Source organism: Heptranchias perlo, chromosome 19 (assembly GCF_035084215.1).
Source record: "Heptranchias perlo isolate sHepPer1 chromosome 19, sHepPer1.hap1, whole genome shotgun sequence".
In the NCBI taxonomy this organism is placed as follows: Eukaryota; Metazoa; Chordata; class Chondrichthyes; order Hexanchiformes; family Hexanchidae; genus Heptranchias; species Heptranchias perlo.
The window spans coordinates 6,625,853-6,649,846 of record NC_090343.1 but is presented as its reverse complement, the minus strand read 5'-3'; the positions used below and the strand labels follow the sequence as shown (position 1 = coordinate 6,649,846).

Here is a 23,994-nt window from a genome sequence, read left to right as displayed (position 1 = left end):
TCATAACAAAATGGTTTTTATGCGTCTAATTGTAACCTCCCCGCTTTGCGATCCAGTGTTCACCCTTCCTTTCCTGCTGCAATACGACTTTATGGCTTCAATCAACCCCTTGACAGGCGGCCTGACCCAGCAGAGACTGGAGATTAAACCTGGCCCCTTCCCAAGTCTGTATGGCCTCCACTTGAAACGGGGAAGTGAATTTACCGAATTCCCCAACTTGAGCCTTGCATTGTCTTTAAGGAGATTGCAACACGTCGCAGACAGCACAGCCATATAATTAAATGTAATCACTGATGTAGAATTCGCTGGTAAACAGCTGACCTTTACTTTCTCAACGCAACTGGAGTCCCGACATCGCAATCGATAATCCTCTCGTGTGAATGGTGTCAGCCAAGGACAGAATGTATTGACGGGCATTGTCGTCACCAGAACTGACTAAGAGCAAAACCCTTGTATGAAACTGGAACTGCGTATAACGCAGATAGCGAGAAGTGACTTGCGGCATTTTCTTTTCTCCCTTTCTCCGTCTCCTTGAGACATTTCACCTGACCCAAGCAGGAGTTCTTTTTTTAATTTGTGGGCGTCGCTGGCGAGGCCGGCATTTATTGCCCCGTCCCTCGTTGCCCCGTCCCTAGTGAGCCGCCTTCTTGAACCGCTGCAGTCCGTGTGGTGAAGGTTCTCCCACAGAAGCTGTTAGGGAGGGAGTTGCAGCATTTTGACCCAACGATGATGGAGGAATGGCCGATATATGTCCAAGTCGGGATGGTGCGATGACTCTCCCCACCAATTTTTCCTGCCTCCTTGTGGTTACAGGTTTCCACCTGTGTCTCTCTAAGATTTATGACTTGTAGACTCTCGTATCCATCATTCCACACATAACATGCATGAGCTTATGTTACCTACTCCTCTATAACGGTTTGAGTCATATGCAAGTTAAAAAGAAGCTAAGAGGAAGACTGGAAACCAGGCACAATGTCTTCATACTGAGGGCAATAGGATCATGGAATAAGTTAACAGAGAAGGCCATTGAAGTGACAGTGCGAATGGGTTCAAGAGACAATTAGAAGTGTTTCTGGGGAGGGTCAGATGTGAGGGAAATGTTGATTTTCAAATTCTCATCCTTGTGTTCAAATCCTTCTATGGCCTCGGCCCTCCCTATCTCTGTAACCTCCTCCAGCCCTACAACCCTCCAAGATCTCTTCGTTCCTCCAATTCTGGCCTCTTGCACATCCCCAATTTTATTCGCTCCACCATTGGCGGCCGTGCCTTCAGCTACCTCGACCCTAACCTCTGGAATTCCCTCCACAAATCTCTCCGCCTCTCTACCTCTCTCTCCTTCTTTAAGTCGCTCCTTAAAACATACCTCTTTGCCCAAACTTTTGGTCACCTGTCTCCAATATTTCCTTATGTGGCCTGGGTTAAATTTTGTTTGCGAACGTTCCTGTGAAGCGACTTGGGACATTTTTACTGCATTAAAGACGCTATATAAATGCAAGTTGTTGTTGTTGAGATGGGATAGGTTAGGGTTGAGATCTGTTGAGAAGAGATTGATTAAGAGGGGAAAAATAGAGTATGAGAGGAAACTTGCAAGGACTGTAAAAGCTTCTACAGGTATGTAAAAAGAAAAAGATTAGTGAAGACAAATGTAGGTCCCTTACAGTCAGAAACGAGAGAATTTATAAAGGGGAGCAGGGAAATGGCAGAGCAATTAAACAAATACTTTGGTTCTGTCTTCATGGAAGAGGACACAAATAACTTTCCAGAAATGCTAGGGAACCAAGGGACTAGTGAGAAAGAGGAATTAAAGGAAATTAGTATTAGTAAAAAAAATAGCGCTGGAGAAATTAATGGGATTGAAAGCCGATAAATCCCCAGGACCTGATAATCTGCATCCCAGAGTACTAAAAGAGGTAGCCATGGAAATAGTTTTTTTTATTCGTTCATGGGATGTGGGCGCCGCTGGCGAGGCCGGCATTTATTGCCCATCCCTAATTGCCCTTGAGAAGGTGGTGCTGAGCCGCCTTCTTGAACCGCTGCAGTCCGTGTGGTGAAGGTTCTCCCACAGTGCTGTTAGGAAGGGAGTTCCAGGACTTTGACCCAGCGACGATGAAGGAACGGCGATATATTTCTAAGTTGGCATGGTGTGTGACTTGGAGGGGAACGTGCAGGTGGTGTTGTTCCCATGTGCCTGCTGCCCTTGTCCTTCTAGGTGGTAGAGGTCGCGGGTTTGGGAGGTGCTGTCGAAGAAGCCTTGGCGAGTTGCTGCAGTGCATCCTGTGGATGGTACACACTGCAGCCACAGTGCGCTGGTGGTGAAGGGAGTGAATGTTTAGGGTGGTGGATGAGGTGCCAATCAAGCGGGCTGCTTTGTCCTGGATGGTGTTGAGCTTCTTGAGTGTTGTTGGAGCTGCACTTATCCAGGCAAGTGGAGAGAATTCCATCATACTCCTGACTTGTGCCTTGTAGATGGTGGAAAGGCTTTGGGGAGTCAGGAGGTGATTCACTTGCCGCAGAATACCCAGCCTCTGACCTGCTCTTGTAGCCACAGTATTTATATGGCTGGTCCAGTTAAGTTTCTGGTCAATGGTGACCCCCAGGATGTTGATGGTGGGGGATTCGGCGATGGTAATGCCGTTGAATGTCAAGGGGAGGTGGTTAGACTCTCTCTTGTTGGAGATGGTCATTGCCTGACACTTGTCTGGCCGAATGTTACTTGCCACTTATGAGCCCAAGCCTGGATGTTGTCCAGGTCTTGCTGTATGCGGGCACGGACTGCTTCATTATCTGAAGGGTGGATGCATTAGTTGTCATCTTCCAAAATTCTATAGATTATGGAACAGTTCCTGCAGATTGGAGGGTGGCAAATGTAACCCCACTATTTAAAAAAGGAGGGAGAGAGAAAACAGGGAACTACAGACTGGTTAGCCTAACATCAGTAGTAAGGAAAATGCTAGAGTCTATTATAAAGGATGTGATAACAGGACGCTTAGAAAATATCAACGGGATTAGACAAAGTCAATGTGGATTTGTGAAAGGGAAATCATGCTTGACATAAGTTTTTTGAGGATGTAACTAGTAGAATAGATAAGGGAGAACCAGTGGATGTGGTTTATTTGAATGTTCAGAAGGCCTTTGATAAAGTCCCATTTCAGAGGTTAGTGTGCAAAATTAAAGCACATGGGATTGGGGGTAATATACTGGCATGGATTGAGAATTGGTTGACAGACAGGAAACAGAGAGTAGGAATAAATGGGTCTTTTTTGGGGTGGCAGGCAGTGACTAGTGAGGTACCGCAGGGATCAGTGCTTGGGCCCCAGCTATTCACAATATATATCAATGATTTGGATGAGGGAACCAAATGTAATATTTCCAAGTTTGCTGACGACACAAAACTAGTGGGATTGTGAGTTGTGAGGAGGATGCAAAGAGGCTTCAAGGCGATTTAGACAAGTTGAGTGTGTGGGCAAATACATGGCAGATGCAGTATAATGTGGATAAATGTGAAGTTATCCACTTCGGAAGGAAAAACAGAAAGGCAGAGTATTATTTAAATGGTGATAGATTGGGGAATGTTGATGTACAAAGGGACCTGGGTGTCCTTATACACCAGTCACTGAAAGCAAACATGCAGGTGCAGCAAGCAGTTAGGAAGGCAAATGATATGTTGGCCTTCATTGCAAGAGGATTTGAGTACAGGAGCAAGGATGTCTTACTGCAGTTATACAGGGCCTTGGTGAGACCACACCTGGATTATTGTGTGCAGTTTTGGTCTCCTTATCTGAGGAAGGATGTCCTTGCCATGGAAGGAGTGCAACGAAGGTTTACCAGACTGATTCCTGGGATGGCAGGACTGACGTATAAGGAGAGATTGGCTCGACCCGGCCTATATTCACTAGAGTTTAGAAGAATAAGAGGTGATCTCATCGAAACATATAAAATTCTAACAGGACTAGACAGACTAGATGCAGGGAGGATGTTCCCGATGGCTGGGGAGTCCAGAACCATGGGTCACAGTCTCAGGATACGGGGTATGCCATTTAGAACCGAGATGAGGAGAAATTTCTTCACTCAGAGTGTGGTGAACCTGTGGAATTCTCTACCACAGAAGGCAGTGGAGGCCAAGTCATTAGATGTATTCAAGAAGGAGATAGATATATTTCTTAATGCTAAAGGGATCAAGGGATATGGGGAAAAAGCGGGAACAGGGTACTGAGTTAGATGATCAGCCATGATAATTTTGAATGGCGGAGCAGGCCCGAAAGGCCGAATGGCCTACTCTTGCTCCTATTTTCTATGTTTCTATGTTTGCTTGCTCTGCGCTCTGTTCAGGTTAACTGACTCGCTCTGACTTTATAGATTCTTCAGTGTAACTGTACCGAATAGATCTTTGGTTATGGGTCTGTTCCCGGGACACCACTAGATCACCCCCGAGCAGCGGGAATCGGGCGGGTCGGAACACACACGCCCGTGAAAGAACACCGTCGATCTTCCGGGGAAATCTTTTCCAGAATGTTTATGTTTATACCCGGTTAAAACCGGCCCCCCACACACAACCAGTAAAGTCTTAAATCCCAGTCGGAACTGGCTTACTCAAGCTTAACTCAGCTTTATCATTCGTAAATATTCAGACCGCATACACACATCCAATACCAACAACACTGCAGGAGTTAAAGGCACATTGTCATCCTGTGGACAGGACTCCCCTCCTCTCCCCAACTCCCACATTTAGTGGGGGTTCTCACCCAGAGATTGCCATCTCGCACCCTTCTCCCCGACGATCCCATTCATGCACTCTCCCAGTAACCTCCGTCATCCCTCTGGCTGAAGATCCAAGACAAAACACGAGAGAGGGTGCAATGGAGTTGGCCTATTTCAGCAATCCTAGTGATGGTGAATGTCCTCTATTTATACTGTAGGGGTCGTAGTAAACGCTTGTAAAACCCACAGCCAGAGTAGACCTGTTACTTGCTTGGCGCATCTGTAGACATCTGATTGGGATGAGTGCTACCACCGAGTCACAGCTGACACTTAACTCTGAATGGCTCAAAAGCAACAAAGTTAAAGCACTTCTAGGGAGATCCATCTGCGGCCTTTATTTTTTTAGTTCTTCTCGGGATGTGGGCGTCGCTGGCGAGGCCGGCATTTATTGCCCATCCCTAATTGCCCTTGAGAAGGTGGTGGTGAGCCGCCTTCTTGAACCGCTGCAGTCCGTGTGGTGAAGGTTCTCCCACAGTGCTGTTAGGATTTTGACCCAGTGACGATGAAGGAACGGCGATATATTTCCAAGTCGGGATGGTGTGTGACTTGGAGGGGGAACGTGCAGGTGATGGTGTTCCCATGCGCCTGCTGCCCTTGTCCATCATTACATTCTAGGCGGTGGACTGAATTCACTTCTGCCTGTCGATAGCGACACCGAAGGCCTGGTCTATTATGACGTTTGCTGCATTGAGCGAGACAGAACCACAAGTGAAGAGAAAGTCAACGTTTGATGCCACGATGCACTTGCGAGCGTAATTATAACCCGCACCTCCTGCCTGTCGTCACTTCCGGCGGTACATCCTCACCGCCCTTTGGGCGGGCCGCGACGCGGCATGTGGCACCCTCACCCGCCTTCGCACGTGCGCCCCCACCCCCGCCCCCAGAAATCAAGTGGAAAAATCTCACATGATCCAACCCAAAAATGTCTCTTGCAAGCTTTTTATATGAGGTCACTAGGGGGCAGTAAAGCAGCAGCATCGACAGAGAAGGTTGCCGAGAGGGTGAATGAACGTTTACCTTTAGCAGAGAGTACGTGGTGTGCTGTCTACCTGACCTCCCTTCCCACAACCTCGTTAGCCAAGACCGTGTACACATAGGCTCCCCTTGCCCTTCCCTGAATATTGCGTCATATGTTTGGAAACAAAAGATGTCTGTGCAGGCTCAGTGAGTAAGTGTAGCTTGTCTGTGGCACTGAACTGTACACAACCAGGAAAGTCCCAGGTTAGAACATAAGTAAGATAAGAAATAGGAGCAGGAGTAGGCCATACGGCCCCTCCAGCCCGCTCCGCCATTCAATAAGATCATGGCTGATCTTTGACCTCAACTCCACTTTCCCGCCCGATCCTCATTTCCCTTGATTCCCCTGGAGTCCAAAAATCTATCTATCTCAGCCTTGAATATACTCAACGACTGAGTATCCACAGCCCTCTGGGGTAGAGAATTCCAAAGGTTCACAGCCCTCTGAGTGAAGAAATTTCACCTCATCTCAGTCATAAACGGCCGACCCCTCATCCTGAGACTATGCCCCCTAGCTCTAGACTCTCCAGCCAGGGGAAACAATCTCTCAGCATCTACATTGTCAAGCCCTCTAAGAACCTTATATGTTTCTTCTAAACTCCAGACAGTATGGGCCCATTCGAGTCAATCTCTCCTCATGGGACAACCCTCTCATCCCCAGGAGTCAATCACATTAGTTCCCCTATCTTTGCTGACTTGGCTAAAATGGTGAAGGGACAGTCGTTATTGCCTGATATCCAATGCAAAAAAGTAGAAACATTTCCATCCCCCTGATTGATGGGCACAAAAAAAAAGCTTCAGAGCCTCTGGTCGTTATCTGTACTTGTGTTTCACGCAAGCGCACTCATGAGATTTCCTGCAGTTTGTATTTCTGGTGAAACCATAAATACGTTCTTTTTAACTTCAGTGTGCCTGAGTCGATTATCATGGAATCATAGAAATTTACGGCTCTGAAGGAGGCCATTCAACCCATCGTGTCTGTGCCGGCCAAAAAAGAGCCATCCAGCCTAATTTCCAGCTCTTGGTCCGTAGCCCTGTGGGTTACGGCACTTCAAGTGCACATCCAGGTACTTTTTAAAATGAGTTGAGGGTCTCTGCCTCTACCACCCTTTCAGGCAGTGAGTTCCAGACCCCCACCACCCTCTGGGAGAAAAATAATTCTCCTCAAATCCCCTCTAACCCTTTTACCAATACTTTAAATCGATGCCCCCTGGATATTGACCTCTCTGCCAAAGGAAATAGGTCCTTCCTATCCACTCTGTCCAGGCCCCTCATAATATTATACACCTCAAGACTAAGAAATGTTAGCCTTGGCTCAGTGGGTGCTCTTTTGCCTGTGTGTCCGAAGGTTGTGGTTTCAAGTGTCCCCCTCCCCCACTCCCGACCTCCCCCTCACCCAGAGACTCAAGCATGCAATCTAGGCTGGAAATTCAGTGCAGTACTGAGGGAGTGCTACATTTCTCATTTAGGAACATAGGAACAGGAATAGGTCATTCAGCCCCTCGGGCCTGCTCCACTGTTCAATTAGATCATGTCTGATGTGTATCTCAACTCCAATTACCCGCCTTAGCTCCATATCCTAACCAATCTCAATCTCAGTCTTGGAAGCTCCAATTGTCCCCCAGCATCCACAGCCTTTTGGGGGAGAGAATTGCAGGTTTCTACCACCCTTTGTGTGAAAAAGTAGTTCCTGATTTTCCTCCTGAATGACCCAGCTTTAATTTTGTGATGTCCCCTTGTTCTTGATTCCCCCACCATCGACCCTATCGAATCCTTTTAACGTTCTAAACCCTTTGATCAGATCTTTTTTTATTTGTTCATGGGATGTGGGCGTCGCTGGCGAGGCCGGCATTTATTGCTCATCCCTAATTGCCCTTGAGAAGGTGGTGGTGAGCCGCCTTCTTGAACCGCTGCAGTCCGTGTGGTGACGGTTCTCCCACAGTGCTGTTAGGAAGGGAGTTCCAGGATTTTGACCCAGCCATGATGAAGGAACGGCGATATATTTCCAAGTTGGGATGGTGTGTGACTTGGAGGGGAACGTGCAGGTGGTGTTGTTCCCATGTGCCTGCTGCTCTTGTCCTTCTAGGTGGTTGAGGTCGCGGGTTTGGGAGGTGCTGTCGAAGAAGCCTTGGCGAGTTGCTGCAGTGCATCCTGTGGATGGTACACACTGCAGCCACAGTGCGCCGGTGGTGAAGGGAGTGAATGTTTAGGGCGGTGGTTGAGGTGCCAATCAAGTGGGCTGCTTTGTCCTGGATGGTGTCAAGCTTCTTGAGTGTTGTTGGAGCTGCATTCATCCAGGCAAGTGGAGAGCATTCCATCACACTCCTGACTCGTGCCTTGTAGATGGTGGAAAGGCTTTGGGGAGTCAGGAGGTGAGTCACTCGCCGCAGAATACCCAGCCTCTGACCAGCTCTTGTAGCCACAGTATTTATATGGCTGGTCCAGTTAAGTTTCTGGTCAATGGTGACCCCCAGGATGTTGATGGTGGGGGATTCGGCGATGGTAATGTCGTTGAATGTCAAGGGGAGGTGGTTAGACTCTCTCTTGTTGGAGATGGTCATTGCCTGGCACTTGTCTGAGGATCACCCCTCAATATTCTATAGTCAAAGGAATATAAGCCAATTTTATGCAACCTGTCCTCATTAACATTCTAAGCTCCACTATCATTCTGATAAATGGCAGATTTGAAAGATGGCAGGAGTATTTTTCACCTTCACCATTTGGTCAGTAAACTGGCAGATCGCCAGCTCGATTTGGGTGGGGTCCGTAACGAACGGGCGGTCTGCTCCTCGAGTTCACTCCCCAAGCAAAGGTGAAAATTATCCCCAACATCTCCAACAATACAGCACTCCCTCAGAACTGCAGTGTCTATCAGATGATTTTTTTAAACCGAGGGCCCGTCTGCCCTCTCAGGTGAATGTAAAAGATCCCACAGCAAAATTTGTAGAACAGGGAACTTCTTTTGGTGTCCTGGCCGACAAATAAAAGGAAGACTTGCATTTATATAGCGCCTTTCACGACCTAAGGACATCCCAAAGCGCCTTACAGCCAATGAAGTACTTTTGAAGTGTAGTCACTGTTGTAGGAAACGTGGCAGCCAATTTGCGCACAGCAAGATCCCACAATGTGGTAATGACCAGATAACCTGTTTTAGTGATGTTGGTTGAGGGATAAATATTGGCCAGGACACCGGGGTGAACGCCCCTGCTCTTCTTCGAAATAATGGCCGTGGGATCTTTTACGTCCACCTGAGAGGGCAGACGCCCGGGGCCATGGTTTAACGTCTCATCCGAAAGACGACACCTCCGACAGTGCAGCACTCCCTCAGTACTGGCACTGAACTGTCAGCCAAGATTTTTGTGCTCAAGTCCCTGGGACGTGAACCCACAACCTTCAGACTCAGAGGTGAGACAGTGCTACCAAATGACCAACAGATCACCTGGTCATTATCACATTGCTGTTTGTGGGATCTTGCTGTGCCCAAAATTGGCTGCCACGTTTCCTACAACAGTGGCTACACTTCAAAAGTACTTAATTGGCTGTCAAGAGCTTTGGGACGTCCTGAAGTCATGAGTGGGGGCGGGGGGCGCGATATAAATCCTGGTGACTCCTGGTTAAAAATGCATGACTGCGATTGTCAGGATGCATCAATGTCCTGTGGTTCCACGCCAACACTTGGAGGACAGGCCTGTGCAAAGAGGCCACGTCATGAGTTACTGAATTTGAGAGAAAAGGAGAAGGAAGAGAAAACTGAGGAGGTGAACAAAAAAACAAATGGAATAATCGAAGTGTAGACAACATTTGCTGAACTCTGACCGGCGATGATATTGACTTCCAGTTCATGACACAAATAGTTGAAGTTACAACTTCTATGCTATCAGGTAAAAAGGAGGGAGCGACTGCCTTGCTTCTCGAAGACAAGCAAACCGTGTTCACCCCACTGCGGCCTGCGGAGGGCTGCGATACAGTTCAACAGGGAAGGAGAGAATTAACCCTTTGTGCTGACTGAACCTTGCCTTTAATTGTGCGGAATCCCATCCCACCATTCTTGGAATATTCTGAAGAATATCTTACTCCTATTTTTATTACTATGGATTTTTCTCGATTTGTTTTTTTTATTAAAGAGACAGTTGTACGGTCCTGTATACGAGGCAGAGACATTTCCTGCACTTCATGAACAGAAGCGATCTGGTAATATCGTAGGTCCTGCATCACAAAGTCAACGCACCTTCAGGTCCGATGGGTGATCCTCCCTCTCTCCATTATTGCTCCTCTTAACTTTCCTCTCTTGGTCTTCCAAATACCAAACGTGCTCTTCCTCCCGGTGTTGACAAAAGGCCCTCACCCGAAGCGTCAAACCTGCCCCTTTCTCTCCGCAGATGCTGCCTAACCTGCTGCCTGCTTCCAGCATTTATCTGTTTTTCTCATGTTTCAGGATTTCCAGCATCTGCAGGATCACCGTTTTTAGTTCATCCTTTTCACTCCTCCCTGTGTTGAAATCATTGACTTGTCGCACTGTCTCCTACTCTCATTCCACTCTTCCCCAGGGCTTCAAAACTGTGGAATTCCTCACCCCGATTTCCCCTGTCATCTCATTTACATTATTTTTTCAACCTGTGTTTTGAACCTTGATCCTTCACCTTGGTTACTCGATTGAAAAGAAACCCTCTCTCCGCTGCAACTCTCCCTTGCCTCGCTTTATTTTATTGATCTGCACAGGCACGACGGGCCGAATGGCTTTCCTTCTGTCCTGTATCGTTCTATGATTCTACGATAATGCTGAGGCTGTTGTACTTCCAGTGGGGGCTGCAGGATAACGGCCAGAAGTGAGAGCGCTGGCTGATTTTTTTCTTCATCCCGAGCCAGGGGCGGTGCGGCCTGTTGTATCACCCCGTCACTACCCCCAGCGGAGACCAGCTCGCTCAGCACGGAGCAAGGAGCAGAGCTGGGATCTCCTGATCTCCTTGGCTCGGTTCCACACTGCATGATATGTTTGCTAACGACGCCACTGCGGGAGATCTGTATTAATTTGTTTTAGAAGAAAGCAATAGGTTACATTATATCCGTTATACACTTAACACATGTCCACACAGGGAAAGTGAGACCATTCACCTCCTAAGCCATTAACATTATCCGTAACTCCAAGGTGGCAAGCGATGTGTATGGAACAAAGGGCAAGATTGAGCTTGTCATAATTACAAGATGTGCAGCAAGGGCACATTGAACTCCACCCATTTACTGATCCTGATTCACTCTGGGTCCAGACAGACGGGCTGTTTGCCATTCAAGATGACGCCATCGCTGGAGAATAGAACTCTTTTCACGTTTTGCACCCACCATAAGCAGGAAGTGTTTCCCAGCTCAGTTATAACACACTGAGGTGCAGAATGAACCTCCCTCTATTCTGCTGCAATGCCTTTCACATTGAGACGTCTCGGTGCACTTTATGTAACGATTCATGTTCTGAAGTGCAGTGCAGAGACAGTTGTTACGTAGGCAAACTCAGCAGCCATTCTATACCAGCAGCAACGTCCCACAAACGGCAACGGGATGAATGAAGTAGTATTGACTGAGGGAGGAATATTGGCCAGGAACATGGGAACATAGGAACAGGAAGAGGCCATTCAGCCCCTCGAGCCTGTTCCGCCATTCAATTGGATCATGGTTGACCTGTATCTTAACTCCATCTACCCGCCTTGGTTCCGTAACCCTTGATACCCTCGCCTAACAAAAGTCTTATCGATCTCAGTCTAGAAATTTCCAATTGACCCCCAGCCTCAACAGCTTTTTGGGGGAGAGAGTTCCAGATTTCCACTCCCCTTTGTGTGAAGAAGTGCTTCCTGACATCACCCCTGAACGGCCGAGCTCTAATTTTAAAGTTCTTCACACAAAGTGTAGTGGAAATCTGGAACTCTCTCCCCCAAAAAGCTGTTGAGGCTGGGGGTCAATTGAAAATTTCATAACCGAGATTGATAGATTTTTGTTAGATAAGGGTATTAAAGGTTATGGAACCAAGGTGAGTAAATGGAGTTAAGGTACCGATCAGCCATGATCTAATTGAATGGCGGAACAGGCTCGAGGGGCTGAATGGCCTACACCTGTTCCGATGTTCCGATGTTCCAATGTTCCTATGTTCTGATTTTCCTATGTTCTGATTTTCCTATGTTCCGATTTTCCTGTGTTCTGATTTTCCTGTGTTCTGATTTTCCTGTGTTCCGATGTTCCTGTGTTCCGATTTTCCTGTGTTCCGATGTTCCTGTGTTCCGATTTTCCTGTGTTCCGATGTTCCTGTGTTCTGATTTTCCTGTGTTCTGATTTTCCTGTGTTCTGATGTTCCTGTGTTCTGATTTTCCTGTGTTCCGATGTTCCTGTGTTCCGATTTTCCTGTGATCCGATGTTCCTGTGTTCTGATTTTCCTGTGTTCCGATGTTCCTGTGTTCTGATTTTCCTGTGTTCCGATTTTCCTGTGTTCCGATGTTCCTGTGTTCCGATGTTCCTGTGTTCCGATTTTCCTGTGATCCGATGTTCCTGTGTTCTGATTTTCCTGTGTTCCGATGTTCCTGTGTTCCGATTTTCCTGTGTTCCGATGTTCCTGTGTTCCGATTTTCCTGTGTTCTGATTTTCCTGTGTTCTGATTTTCCTGTGTTCCGATGTTCCTGTGTTCTGATTTTCCTGTGTTCCGATTTTCCTGTGTTCCGATGTTCCTGTGTTCTGATTTTCCTGTGTTCTGATTTTCCTGTGTTCCGATGTTCCTGTGTTCCGATTTTCCTGTGTTCCGATGTTCCTGTGTTCCGATTTTCCTGTGTTCCGATGTTCCTGTGTTCCGATTTTCCTGTGTTCTGATTTTCCTGTGTTCTGATTTTCCTGTGTTCCGATGTTCCTGTGTTCCGATGTTCCTGTGTTCTGATTTTCCTGTGTTCCGATGTTCCTGTGTTCCGATTTTCCTGTGTTCCGATGTTCCTGTGTTCTGATTTTCCTGTGTTCTGATTTTCCTGTGTTCCGATGTTCCTGTGTTCTGATTTTCCTGTGTTCTGATTTTCCTGTGTTCCGATGTTCCTGTGTTCCGATATTCCTGTGTTCTGATTTTCCTGTGTTCTGATTTTCCTGTGTTCCGATGTTCCTGTGTTCTGATTTTCCTGTGTTCTGATTTTCCTGTGTTCCGATGTTCCTGTGTTCCGATGTTCCTGTGTTCTGATTTTCCTGTGTTCTGATTTTCCTGTGTTCCGATGTTCCTGTGTTCTGATTTTCCTGTGTTCCGATGTTCCTGTGTTCTGATTTTCCTGTGTTCCGATTTTCCTGTGTTCCGATGTTCCTGTGTTCTGATTTTCCTGTGTTCTGATTTTCCTGTGTTCTGATTTTCCTGTGTTCCGATGTTCCTGTGTTCCGATGTTCCTGTGTTCTGATTTTCCTGTGTTCTGATTTTCCTGTGTTCCGATGTTCCTGTGTTCTGATTTTCCTGTGTTCTGATTTTCCTGTGTTCCGATGTTCCTGTGTTCCGATGTTCCTGTGTTCCGATTTTCCTGTGTTCCGATGTTCCTGTGTTCCGATGTTCCTGTGTTCCTATGTGATTGCCTACATAACAACAGTCGCTTCAAAACCAAGTCATTGTGTGAAGAACGTTGAGATGGTTTGACGTGTAGGCGCTATATAAATGGACGCGAGATCAGGTTACGGAAGCTCCTACTTCAGATTGCTGGCAGAACCCATCACCAGTCTGAATTCTGAAGTCAGTTGGTTAGTCGGTGAGCAGATGCCGTAAGTGAGCACCAGATAAACACTGGGTTAGTGCAACGATAGGTACTTCACACAAGCTGTTTGTCTGGATGTTCAGCTGACATGACTTAAATATAATACAGTCGTCGAGCTATACCTTGGGAATGATATCATCCAGGGTGGGGATATCCACAGGCTCTGGGCTGGGGAGGAGGGGGGGGTGGAGCATTAATCTGGCAGTGTTGGTTTAGGCATGTCTAGTGGATGAGTTTTCTCCATTGGCACCGGGGAAAGTATGATAACAAATGACAGTGCGTGTAGCCCTCCTATCTGATCCCTCAGCATATTTGTTGTTCCATTTCCTCCACTATCACGGATCCCTGAGGCTGTTTATCCTCCCATCGCTGATCCTACAGTCTGATTATCGGTCCATCTCTGAGCTTTCTTGTTACAGACGAACACATGACATACCGTAACTCCGCCCCCCCCACCTGGTACAGTCTAGACATCCGTGGGTAGCTCCCCCAACGTAGGCGGGGAGCATTAATGTGGCAGTGTCGGCTTAGGCATGTCGGCTAGCTGAAGCTCTCCACAGACAATGGAGAGACACAGTCGCAAACCCTAGATGACTTTCCCTATTCTAGCGCCTTCCGTGGTATCACGGCGTATCGTGGAACTCCATTACGTGCAGACTTCATACAGGGTGCAGAATAAAGCTCCAGGTTACCTCAGCTGGTTGACTCACAAAGTTGAAAGTGAGAAGGTGATGGTCCCTTAATGACTCCACTGGTAAATATGGTAACAATAACTTGCATTTATATCGCACCTTTAACATGGCAAAACGGCCCAAGGCGCTTCGCAGAAGCCAATATCAAACAAAATTTGACACCGAGCCACGTAAGGAGAGTGATCAAAAGCTTGGTCAAAGGGGTAGGTTTTAAGGAGCATCTTAAAGGAGGAGAGAGAGAGAGGTGGAGAGGTTTAGGGAGGGAATTCCAGAGCTTAGGGCCTAGGCAGCTGAAGGCACGGCCGCCAATGATGGAGCGATGGAAATCGGGGATGCGCAGGAGGCCAGACCTGGAGGAGCGCAGAGATCTCGGAGGGTTGTAGGGCTGGAGGAGGTTACAGAGATAGGGAGGGGCGAGGCCATGGAGGGATTAGAAAACAAGGATGAGAATTTTAAAATCGAGGCATTGCTGGAACTGGGAGCCAGTGTAGGTCAGCGAGCACAGGGGTGATGGGTGAGCAGGACTTGGTGTGAGTTAGGATACGGGCAGCACAGTGGTTATGGCACGAGACTAGCAATCCCAAGGTTATGAGTTCAAAATGCCACAATGACAATGGTAAATTGTGGTTCATTAATGATCTTCAGGGAAGGGAACCTGCCACCTCCTACCTGGCCTGGCCTACAGGTGACTCCAGTCCCACAGTAGAGGGGTGAATTTCCTTGCGGCTTCTCCTGTTGTGCTGCGCTGAGGAAACTCACCTCCCGTGTGATTCGCGAGTCTTGATTCTTATTGCCCCCTAAAGTGGCCTGGCGAGCCATTCAGTCGCTGGGCAACTAGGGATGGGCCTAATTGTAGCCTTGTAACAAATGTAGCCTTGCCAGTGATGCCCACATCCCCAGGACAAACGACGGAGAATGGGGAGAGTAAAAAACCCTGTGTTATACTCCTAACGATCAGTTCTTTTTAAAATTAATAAATTGTAAACGGAAAAAGCAATTGATCATCAATGAAGTTACTCAAACTCCTTTGGCTTCCTGCCCCTCTCAGCATATTGACTTCAAGGCCCTGATCCCTGTTTTCAAATCTCTCCACAGTCTCACCCAACTAACTGAGCAATCTCCTCCAGTCCCACATCCCCACACACCCCCACCGCTCCACTACTGGAGGCTGGTCTTTCAGTCGCTAAACCCGTCACCCCTGACCTCTGGAATTCTCACCCAAAATCACTTGGCCATGGCACCTTCTGACCTGCCTTCAAAAGTTTCCTATATTCCCTTCTCTTTATTGTTTGGTCTTGGGATGTGGGTGACACTTTCAAAGGCAGCATTTATTGCCCATCCCGAGTTACCCTGAGGGTGTTAACAGTCAATCGCGTAGTGTGGGATGGGAGTCATGTATAGTCCTGACCAGGTAGGGGTGACAGTTCTCTTTCCCTGGAGAACATTAGGGAGCCAGTTAAGTTTGTTCAGCAGTTTGTCTGACCAATGTTTTCACTCTCTGGTGCTACCTCACAGAATTAGTGAATTCAGCTTCACAACGTGTGCTGATGGGATTTGAACTCATAACCTCAGGGTTACTAATCCAGCACTATAACCACCACATTACCTCACCCACTTTCCACCCGTCCCTCCCTAAACTTGTCTCCTTTTTTTTTTCCCCCTGCTTGCAGCCTTATTACATATCCAGGTGTTTTCTTGTAGGTGAGGAGCAGTATGGAAGTGCAAGCTGTAATATTCACACACCACACACGCATAGACTAAATCGAGTCTTAAATTGGGCCGACAGACTTGCAAATTGGAGGCAGCCAGGATAGCTGGGTTGATTGGTTTTCTGGGAACAGTCTTGAAGCAGCACGGACTGTATCTTGGGTGTTCTCAGCCACTGGAGAGTAGCAACTGTCAGTAAGATGTTGTTGTAACCAGATGTGCTGGCACAAACAATGCTAAAATGGATTCCAGTCTTTAGGCAAATAATAGGTGGAGTATATTATTCTTCTCTGATTTAATTTTTCAGGGATGTCTAGACGTGACACCCGGAAGTGTGAAGTTTGTTATTGTACAGTACAAGCAGGTGAGTTAATTCTTAGGGGTATTTTTTTTCCAGCAAGGTAAGAAGACGTCTTTTGCGTAAGGCAGGGAACAAATAATAACAATGTTATCAGAAGGAGCAACTGAACTTCAAAGGCTTTATTCTGTACAAGCCTGTCACACTGGTTGTGTGATGTGCGTTCAACCATTTGCAAGTTGAATTCAGGTACAAGACTGAACGGAAACTAAACCAGGCCTCTCTACCTATCTGTCTTTCCTTCTATCTGTCTGCTCCCTCCCCTCAGGCACTGTTCCCCTCCCTTTCAAAACCACGGCCATCGTCGACCACACCTCAAAAAGCCCACCCTGAACCAATCTGTCCTTGCAAACCCCCATCTTATCTCCAACCTCCCTTTCCCCTCCAAAGTCGTCACCTCTAAGCTCCGTGCCCATCTCTGCCACACCTCCCTGTTTGAATCCATCCAATCAGGCTTCCAGCCCTCCCAAGGCACTGAAACCAAAGTCATGAGCAACATTCTGAGTGACTATGGTGCATTATCCCTCCTCATCCTCCTTCACCTCTCTGCAGCCTTTAACACAGTCGATCCACCATTCCCCTCAAATATCTCTCCTCTGTTGTCCAGCTCAGTGACACTGCCTTGCATGGCTCCACTCTTGCCTACCTATTGGAAGAGAGTTTCTACTTTCTTTGTGTTTTCTTTCCCATCACTTTGGGAGTTCCCCAAGGATCCACCCCTGACTCCCTCTACTTCCTCATCTACATGCTGCTCCTTGGTGTCATCATCCACAGACATGGGGTCAGCTTCCCCCAATGCCGCAAATATAAAATTCTCACTGACGTGTTTAAATCCTTCCATGGCCTCGCCCCTCCCTATCTCTGTAACCTCCTCCAGCCCTACAACCGCAAACATTCCATTCCTCTGACTCCAGCCTCTTGTGCATTCTATCCCACCATTGGCGGCCGTGCCTTCAGCTGCCCTGGAATTCCTTCCCTAAATGTCTTGACCTATCCGCCTCCTTTTCCTCCTTTAAGATCCTCCTTAAAATCCAACTTATGACCAAACTATTGGTCACCCCTTCTAATGTCTCCTACTTTGGCTTGGCAATCATTTTTTTTCCCTCTGTGAAGAACGTTGAGATTTTTTTCTATGTTCTACAGCCCTGTGAGAACTCTGCATTCCTCCAATTCTGGCCTCCCTCCCTCCTTTCACCCCACCATTTGCAGCCATGCCTTCAGCCGTCTAGGCCTTAGGCGCTGGAATTCCCTTCCTAAACCCCGTGGCCTCTCCATCTCTCTCTCCTCCTATAGGACCATCCTCAAAACCCACCTCCTAATATCTCTTTCTTTGGCTCGGTGTTGATTTTTGTCTGATTACAATTTGACTATGACGTTTTCCTATGTTACAGGAGCGTTTTAAAGGAGGATAGAGGGGTGTAGGGGCAGAGAGGTTTAGGGAGGGAATTCCAGAGCTTAGGACCTGGGCAGCTCAAGGCACGGCCGCCAATGATGGGGCGAAGGAAGTGGGGGATGCACAAGCGGCCAGAGTTGGAGGAATGCAGAGTTCTCGGAGGGTTGTAGGGCTGGGGCAGGTTACAGAGATAGGGAGGGGCGAGGCCATGGAGGGATTTGAACACGAGGATGAGAATTTTAAAATGGACTTGTATAGGTGCGTACCAACAGCGTCCACATGGTATCCTAATGTGCTGTGGTATATCACTACTTCCAGCACCGTGTACGGGGACCCTGAACCATAGAGACCAGAAAGGTCACAAGCTCAAGTCCTGGTCTGCTGAGTAAGTTGATCTCTGGTAGAGCAGCGGTAGAGGTGATACACTCGGCCTCAAAGCTCCAGGAGGGGAAAACGTTGCCGGTGTTCTTGATCCTGTACAATGACCACTTGTCCATTTGCTCCACCAACACAACTGTGGGCAGCTGTGCAGCTCTGTATGTGTTTGTGTGTGTGTATGAATGTACATGTGAGTGCAGATGTATTTTTAAAAATTCGTTCATGGGATGTGGGCGTCACGGGCAAAGCCAGCATTTATTGCCCATCCCTAATTGCCCTCGAGAAGGTGGTGGTGAGCCGCCTGCTTGAACCGCTGCAGTCCGTGTGGTGAAGGTTCTCCCACAGTGCTGTTAGGTAGGGAATTCCAGGATTTTGACCCAGTGACGATGAAGGAACGGCGATATGTTTCCAAGTCGGGATGGTGTGTGACTTGGAGGGGAATGTGCAGGTGGTGTTGTTCCCATGTGCCTGCTGCTCTTGTCCTTCTAGATGGTAGAGATTGTGGGTTTGGGAGGTGCTGTCGAAGAAGCCTTGGCGAGTTGCTGCAGTGCATCCTGTGGATGGTACACACTGCAGCCACTGTGCGCCGGTGGTGAAGGGAGTGAATGTTTAGGGTGGTGGTTGGGGTGCCAATCAAGTGGGCTGCTTTGTCCTGGATGGTGTCGAGCTTCTTGAGTGTTGTTGGAGCTGCACTCATCCAGGCAAGTGGAGAGTATTCCATCACACTCCTGACTTGTGCCTTGTAGATGGTGGAAAGGCTTTGGGGAGTCTGGAGGTGAGTCACTCGCCGCAGAATACTCAGCCTCTGACCTGCTCTTGTAGCCACAGTATTTATATGGCTGATCCAGTTAAGTTTCTGGTCAATGGTGACCCCCAGGATGTTGATGGTGGGGGATTCGGCGATGGTAATGCCATTGAATGTCATGGGGAAGTGGTTAGACTCTCTCTTGTTGGAGATGGTCATTGCCTGACACTTGACTGGAGCGAATGTTACTTGCCAGTTATCAGCCCAAGCCTGGACGTTGTCCAGGTCTTGCTGCATGCGGGCACGGACGGCTTCATTATCTGAGGGACTGCGAATGGAACTGAACACTGTGCAATCATCAGCGAACATCCCCATTTCTGACCTTATGATGGAGGGAAGGTCATTGATGAAGCAGTTTGAAGATGGTTGGGCCTAGGACACTGCCCTGAGGAACTCCTGCAGCAATGTCCTGGGGCTGAGATGATTGGCCTCCAACAACCACTACCATCTTCCTTTGTGCTAGGTATGACTCCAGCCACTGGAGAGTTTTCCCCCTGATTCCCATTGACTTCAATTTTACTAGGGCTCCTTGGTGCCACACTCGGTCAAATGCTGCCTTGATGTGTATATATGTACATGTTTTGTGTGTATATGCGTATGTATGTGTTTATGTATGTGTGAATGTGTATATATTTGTGTGTGTATGTTTGCATTCATACATGTGCATGTGTGTACATGGGTATGTGTGTACATGTGTATGTGTGTGTGTGTATGGCAGTCGTTTGGATAACCTGCTTTTAATATCTTACCTTGGTTTCGGTCGATGGTGTATGGAAAGCAAATGCCCCTGAGGAGCTGCTTACACGGTGTCACCTTGATACTGCTGTGAAACATAAGACCGATCAGGAAAGGTTCATGTGTGTTGTCAGACTGGTGTGAGTAATTGCATGGTGTTTACATTAATGTGTGTAACAGTAGGATCCTTTATCAATCTAATTAATATCACGTTAATATGCTGACATATGATTCCGAGCATAAGATGGGATATTAAAGGCTGGTGGGAAGCTGAACAATGACTGTCGCCAAGCAGCAACCATTCTTGGCTCTAACACTGAGTAATCAGACACCTTGGAGCCTATCTTATAATACAGCACAATACCATTATATCCAACACAGGATAGCGCAGAATGTTTCCCAGCAGTGAAAGGCTTCCATTGTTCCCTCATGTTGGGGTATGCTGCTCTGATTGTTTACATATCAGCCTATGAGAAGTGAATTCAGCTCTTTCACCATCTTCAATTCCACTCCTATCTTGAAAGCACAGAATTTATTTAAACTAATCTTAATTCTCTACAAACATTCGATGTGTTTTTACATAAGAGTGAATGATTTATGATAAAGGTTTGCTTTTTTTGGACAGATTTCATTTCGCCATCAATGATACACAATGTGCTGTTTGTTATTAAAATACAGCTGGACCCTTCAGGTGTCCAAATATCTGGTTGGAAGATATCCTTTATAGGTGGTGACAGACTCGAGGCTTGCGTGTCATTGGAAAAGCTCGCCCATATTTGTAACGTTGAGCAAAGGAAATAATAATCTGGACCTTTGCAAGACTTTTCTGAGCCAAAACCAAGCAGCTCATCATCTTTTGAGTAACATGTCCGTATTCATCCCTCCATCTCTAATCCTCCGGTGCGTTTAACTACGCCTAATCCTTCACCGTGCTCGTCCTTTTATCTCAAATCCTTCATTATGTTGATCCCTCCACCTTCACTCTGTCACAAGGTTGCCCCTTCATCTCCAACCCTCCATTTCCCCTTCCCTTCCAATACTTCATTTGCCTCTGTCTTTCCGTTTTTCTTCAACGTGCCCTCCAAGGAACCACGGAAGTTTACGGCATGCAGAAGAAGACCATTCAGTACGTTGTATCTGTGCTGGCTCTTTGCTAGAACAATGCAGAGCTAATCCCACCGCTTTCCTCATTCCCAATATCTCTGTATCTTCCTCTGCTTCAAATGTTTATGCACTTTTCCCTTAAGAAATGCAATGGCCTCTACCTCCTTATCCTCTTCTTCTGAAGGCGGTGCCTCATGTAGGAGCTTCACACTGGTGACAATCCTCTGCTGTCTCTCCCGAGTGACTTTTCTTCATGTGTGAGTCCAAACAATGACGGGCTCCTTGACACTGAAGGTTATCAATGTCATGCCTGAGCTTGTCTACATGTGAACTTCCAGCACTGGGGCTGCCCAACAGTAATCAAGTATTTTGGGGTAAAATCAACAAAACTGCAAACTTTTTTTGTTCTCAGGTTAGAATCATAGAATCATTGAAAGGTTACAGCACGGAAGGAGGCCATTTGGCCCATCAAGTCCGCGCCGGCTCTATGCAAGAGCAATCCAGCTAGTCCCACTCCCCCGCCCTTTCCACGTAGCCCTGCACATCTTTTCCTTTCAAGTTGTAGCAAGGTTGTAGCAAGGCCACTTTTGGGCTGGAGAGCATCGCACTTTTCACATCGTTCACCTGACAAAGGAGGTAGCCTCCGAAAGCTTGTGAATTTAAAATAAAATTGCTGGACTATAACTTGGTGTTGTAAAATTGTTTACAATTGTCAACCCCAGTCCATCACCGGCATCTCCACATCAGGTTATAGTCCAACAGCTTTATTTGAAATCACAAGCTTTCGGAGCTTTCCTCCTTCGTCAGGACCTGACGACTGTTGGACTATAACCTGGTGTTGTACGACTCCGTACATTTGTCCACCCCGGTCCATCACCGGCATCTCCACATCATTGGTCAGACTCAGTAGAGCACATCCATGAGTCAGTTGGGCACTTACAATAATCCAGAAGCTTTCATGGTCATTTTCTGGTGCTAGCCTACACGTTAACAGATGCATTTTGGCCTGGAAGTTGCTCGTAAAATAATGGCGATGCTAACAGGGCTCACCGTTATTTCAGGGAAAATGGAAGAGCAAGTCCTGGAGAGCACATATACGCAGTCAAAGGCAGAAATCTGGAAATTGCTCTACCTGATTCCCTGCTTCTCCAAAAACTTTGTCGTAAAGAGATATTGCCAGCTGGAATCAATGGACCAGTGCGATGCTCTCCAGCCCAACTGGAAACTAACTAATCTCTCCAGAAAAAAGTGTATGCTGAGTTTTGTAGGTCTAAACTAACTTTTAACGGCATGGTGAGTATCAATGACTGCCAAACAACCTCTCCGGCACTGAAAATTAATTTTTAAAAATGTGGAGTCTCATTCCTCCCGATATTATTTGTTGTTGGACAGTTTTAAAAAAATGTTTTTAATTTTAAATTTTTTTACATCTCTGTCTTTTAATCATATCCCCTCTTTATTTTGCTTTCTCCAACTGGTTTTACATTGAATTAACTGTTGTAGCTTGCACCCTTCCTGGTTCTGACTCTAAGCAGCTTGTCAAGCTGATTGTTTGAGGGGGGGGGGAGAGCGATCCTTTCCCCGCTCGCACAGCTGATAGAAGCCCGGGAAAAGACGCTGCACTGTTTGCAGCTCACCATCGAAGCAAGTTGCCGCCCAGAAGCCCGTGAATAGTTAACGGGCGAGTTTATAACTAACGAGCGGCCGGAGATGTTCGTTTGCTGCTCAGCGCAATTTCCGGGCCTTGAGTTCAATTTCATGACTTGGCATGGTGGGGTTTGAATTCACAACCTCTGAACTGCTAGTCCAGTACCCTAACCACTAGGCCACCATTTAAAAAAAAAACCCAAACCACAGAAAGCCACCTGTGGTTCACCAGTGTCCTTCAGGCTAGGAAATCTGCGGTCCTGATTCATTCCGGCCTACACCTGACCCCAGACCCAACGTGATTGACTCTAAACTGCCCTCCGAAGAGGTCCAGCAGGCTACCAGGGGTTCAAGGATCACCGCCACCAACCCAGGGCAACCAGGGATGGTCAACAAATGTTGGCCCTTCCACACTCTCTAGTGTTTCAGATTGTTTTGTACTAAGGCAACTTTGCAACCCAACCATTCAATATCCTTGTCCTTGATGCTGCCACTGTGTGCCTGGAGTGAAAAAGTGTCTTCATTCCCCATCACCGACATCCCTCACCTTGATAAGCAGAAAAGCTAATAAAAGAGAAAAAAGTGACTATAGCATAGACAACAACAACTTGTGTTTATATAGTGCCTTTAACGTAGTAAAAACGTCCTAAGGCGCTTCACAGGAAAGATTATCCATCAAAAATTTGACACCGAGCCACATGAGATATTAGGACAGGTGACTAAAAGCTTGGTCAAAGAGGTAGGTTTTAAGGAGCATCTTAAAGGAGGAGAGAGAGGCGGAGAGGTTTATGGAGGGAATTCCAGAGCTCAGGGCCTAGGCAGCTGAAGGCACGGCCGCCAATGGTGGAGCGATATAATATATTAAAAATCTCAAGTCCGCATGCTCTTCCTGTCACCTTTCTCCATTTGAAATTCCTATGTCCACTTTTATAATAGAAACTGCCACATAAACGGGTCACGCTGTAATTACATCCTCCTACCACTGGAGGCTTTGAGTAATTTGAAGTATTTGTTTAAAGCTAATAAATATTTTAATAATTTTTTTTACATAAATACTTCCTGTAGATGAATGGTTTTGATAGACTAGATAAGGAGAAACTGTTTCCATTGGCAGGAGGGTCAGTAACCAGAGGACACAGAATTAAGATAATTGTCAAAAGAACCAGAGGGGAGATGAGGAGAAATTTTTTTACGCAGTGAGTTGTTCTGATCTGGAATGCGCTGCCTGAAAGGGCGGTGGAAGCAGATTCAATAGTAACTTTCAAAAGAGAATTGGATAAATACTTGAAAAGGAAATATTTGCAGGGCTATAGGGAAAGAGCAGGGGGAGTGGGACTAATCTGATAGCTCTTTCAAAGAGCCAGCACAGGCACGATGGGCCAAATGGCCTCCTTCCGTGTTGTATGATTCTATGATTCTAGATAGGACCTAAGGGTCACAGCTAACTGTTTGTACTGTCAACTGCAAGTTCCTATTATTTTTTGAGTGACAAGGAATGAGAGTAGTGTTACAGGGACAATCGATGCTATTCGCCTCAACTACTCCTTGTGGTAGCGAGTTCCACATTCTAACCACTCTCTGGGTAAAGAAGTTTCTCCTGAATTCCCTATTGGATTTATTAGTGACTCTTATATTTATGGCCCCTAGTTCTG

General features: G+C 46.9%; 1 protein-coding gene across 1 annotated transcript; it reads right to left on the bottom strand.

The window, feature by feature from the left end:
• Nucleotides 1-11,935: 11,935 nt before the first annotated feature.
• LOC137335516 (circumsporozoite protein-like) lies at nucleotides 11,936-21,695 on the bottom strand. The gene is made up of 4 exons (XM_068000855.1): nucleotides 21,550-21,695; nucleotides 19,606-19,679; nucleotides 17,940-18,008; nucleotides 11,936-13,347 (listed from the first exon to the last, which is right to left on the bottom strand). Exons 1-4 carry the CDS (start codon nucleotides 21,693-21,695, stop codon nucleotides 11,936-11,938), a joined length of 1,701 nt encoding a protein of 566 aa, XP_067856956.1.
• Nucleotides 21,696-23,994: the final 2,299 nt, after the last annotated feature.

What these genes read in the sequence shown, in the direction of transcription:
- LOC137335516 (XM_068000855.1), bottom strand. Translation starts at nt 21,695, where the DNA reads ATGCATCTGTTAACGTGTAGGCTAGCACCAGAAAATGACCATGAAAGC. An exon ending in CACCATCGACCGAAACCAAG is followed by an intron (nt 18,009 to 19,605) that starts GTAAGATATTAA and finishes TCTATGGTTCAG; the next exon opens with GGTCCCCGTACACGGTGCTG. An exon ending in ATACCATGTGGACGCTGTTG is followed by an intron (nt 13,348 to 17,939) that starts GTACGCACCTAT and finishes GTTGTTATGTAG; the next exon opens with GCAATCACATAGGAACACAG.